At 36.3% G+C, this 3,242-nt stretch overlaps 1 protein-coding gene across 1 annotated transcript in view; it reads right to left on the reverse strand.

Moving 5' to 3' along the window:
• Nucleotides 1-208: 208 nt before the first annotated feature.
• LOC117109429 (coiled-coil domain-containing protein 63-like) overlaps nucleotides 209-3,242 on the reverse strand; it is a 10,252-nt gene continuing 7,218 nt past the window's right edge. Inside the window, exons 9-11 of the mRNA XM_033251784.1 lie at nucleotides 2,588-2,756; nucleotides 1,827-1,990; nucleotides 209-1,252 (exon numbers count right to left, since the gene is read on the reverse strand). Of these exons, the coding sequence (XP_033107675.1) occupies nucleotides 944-1,252; nucleotides 1,827-1,990; nucleotides 2,588-2,756 (642 nt within the window). The 3' untranslated portion in view covers nucleotides 209-943. The remainder of the gene's footprint in view (nucleotides 1,253-1,826; nucleotides 1,991-2,587; nucleotides 2,757-3,242) is intronic.

Consider the following 3,242-nt stretch of genomic DNA (forward strand, 5'->3'; position numbering starts at 1 on the left):
AAAATTGGCTGGAAAATCAAAGGATTTTTGGTCTTTTTTCTGATTGGATTGGTCGGTTGTTAAGTTTGTTTGGCACTCTGGAAACGTCAATTGTAATGCAGTTTTCAACAAAGTCTCAAAAATGTAATTTTTTGGAGGGGCTGCCATGCAGTGCCTAATTGCAATTATATCAACACACGATCACTGACAGAAATAAATCAACATATTGTACTTGTCAATGCATTAAAGCGAGAAAACTTCTTTAATAAATGAAAAATGCTTGGAAAATGTGTCTGCCTTTAATTATTTAATTCCATTTTGTGTCAACATGCTAGTTCTCTTAGAAGTAACATTAGGCCTCTACAATGCATCAACACAATTATTAAAAGATATCGTCCAGAAAAGGGGATAAGGTACAGACGTTTAATATGGGAAGGCTAGAGCAAAACCCTGTTCCATCTAAAATATAATGCCTTTTGGACTAAGACAGTCTAATTAATACTGGGTATTATAATAATGTATGACTAAAGGTACTGGACTACTGTCACAAAGTGAACATTTCAAAGATTTTATTTTACAATATTTTTATAATTTACAAATCTGACTAATTGATATCAACTCACTCCCATGTTGAGTGCTTAACATGGGAGTGAGGGAAAAATAACAAACAAAAAAATCCAACAATCATGTACTTAAAACCATGTTGCAAAAGGTGATGAATAACACACAATAAAATAGAATTCCTATAAATGAAGCATGTTAGGGTTTTTGAATACAAAATACAAATGTCTTATAAAGTGAAACCACATTTTGATTGTACAGTACCTATGCTTTATAAGAAAATGGATGCTCAAAAAAAGAAAATAATGAACAAAAAAAATAAAGCAATACATCCATAAATTACGATACTTTACAGTATGTGTAGTGTTTATAATTCAATAACTATATTTTTGAAATTCATGCTTTAGCGTTTTGTGGTACCACGTTTCTTCTCTGGCAGTGACTGTTTCTGCTTCATTTCCTTCGCACCAGATAAATCATACTGAAACCCCTTCCTGGCGGCAGCCGCTTCTTTCTTCAAGACCCCTTTCATGATCCGTTGTTTTAATTCTGCTTGCGTTAGAGGTCTGCTTTCTTCTTCGCTCATCTCCGAGCCTTGGTCGCTATCATAGTCATCTCCGGTTGTCGGTGCCATAATGAGTAATTGTTGTGGTGCTGGTACCGGTCCTTTACCAAGTAAACCACCCATGGACTGAGGTTCATGGTCCACATTCTAAATAATGAAATTTACAACTGCAATTAGTTTGCTGCCATCTATAGTGGAAAAATGGGCATGATGCTTGATTTGTGATTGAAGTAGCATAAAAAATTTGTTTAATTCATAAGCAAGCAGTAGCGAAATAAATATGGTGCGGGTGGGAGAAAACTCTAATAAACAAAACCAAATCAACATTTTACACAATGACAAAACAAAAATAAAAAGGATAATAATAATAATAAAAATAATAATAATGATAATAAAAGGTGGCATCTAGGGGTGCGTTTCCCCTACCCAAAAAAAGGTTACGCCCTCCCAGTCCCTCCCCCCCCCCTTTGAAAAGTCTGAAGCAAAAAAATATTTTGCGAACTAGCACCCTCACTTAATCATCGAACCCCCTATCAGTCCCCCTTACCCATTTCAAAACTCCTAGATACGCCACTAGAGGCATACAATAGGTAATTAACTCAAGAGTGTAAAGACAGAAAACATTCCATCTCTTACTGTTTTACAGGTCAACATTCCAAATTCCTAGTTCTCTCTAGCCAACCCCGCCCCCCCCCCCCCCCCCCCCCACATACTCACATACCTTATTTTCAACATAGATATTAACAGCTAGAAGCTCATTGGTTCTCTGCTCAACTAGGCCGAGGTACTGCACAATTGTTTCATCCGAAACGCCAGATGTGTTACCAAGCATGTCATTAATCGTTGAACGGTCGCAGTTGATTTTGGTAAACAGCGATTCAACACCTGAAATATTATGTAAAGAACAGGAGAGAACTAATTTTAGTGGAGATATGAAAATGATGTGTGTGATAATTAACAATCAATCAAAGAGTCTTGGGCTGAAATACTGTAAAAATGTCAGAATTTTTTTTTTCCATGAGAGAGTTTGAAACTCGCCTTTTGAAGGACGCCCTCTAGTTCGTGGTAGTACTTAAAACGTGAAATATGTTCCTACTAAAGCCCCAAGAGTCAGAATTCTTGCAGTTTTATAGTCTTCGGTTAAACATTACAGGCTGTTCACACTAGACCATTTTTAGCAGATACATGGTTAGTTTGACAACATCAATCGTGCTGTTTTACCAGGCGCAGCCATTTTATTTTACTTTGAACTTTAACCCAATACATCAGACTGCCAATTACGTCACTTATGAAATTTGACATTTATTATTATATGGGTGGAGGGGGAATGTTTATTTGAGGAAATCGGGACATTTATGCAAGGGAGGCGTTTATGCCAAATGAGGCTCTTAAACTGGGAATATATTTGAGGGGGCATTATATTCAAAGCAGGGTGTTTATTTGAATAAATAGGGTAATTAGATAAGTGAAAATAATCATTACCTGCTTTAAGTTGATCCAGAATTTTGTTGACAGTTTTGCTTTTGGAATCGTATTCATCAGCATCTTTGGCGGCAGCTGTTTGCTTCTCTTCCAGACTCTTCAAGATAGCTTTGCGTTGAGTCTCCATCTCAGCTCCCTGGCTCTCAAACATTTTAATTTCTTGCTTTATCTGTGAATGCCAGTAATTTAAAACGAACAATTGCATTAACTATTCTCCATGCTATTACAAACCACATACACAGATTCCAGGTATCTGATTGGTTGAAAGTATGGGAATATTTTGACTTTTTACAACTGCATCCCCAATATATATGCCTCGGGCATAGCATAGTTCATCATCAGCCTATCAGCCCTCTGCTGGCTGCTGGCCTCCTCAAACTCCATTTTTATCTGTTTTACTATGTCCTGAAAATAGTCATCGTACTTGAAGAATTAATTTTAGGAAAAACTCCGAATGCCTTGCAATTATGCAAAAAATTAAAATCCAATTCGGCTTTGTTCAAACGAAGAGTAATCTTTTCATATTTCCTTAATAAAGAAACTGGTAATCTTCTTGAACTGAAATCCTTGATAATAGAACCAAATGGACGTAAGTTGACAAAAAATACAACGCATTTTAAAAATAACACAAAAGATTTAATGGCAGACATGTCCC

Source organism: Anneissia japonica, unplaced genomic scaffold (genome assembly GCF_011630105.1).
Source record: "Anneissia japonica isolate Jap-2015-1 unplaced genomic scaffold, ASM1163010v1 scaffold287719_len1884721_cov185, whole genome shotgun sequence".
Classification (NCBI taxonomy): domain Eukaryota; kingdom Metazoa; phylum Echinodermata; class Crinoidea; order Comatulida; family Comatulidae; genus Anneissia; species Anneissia japonica.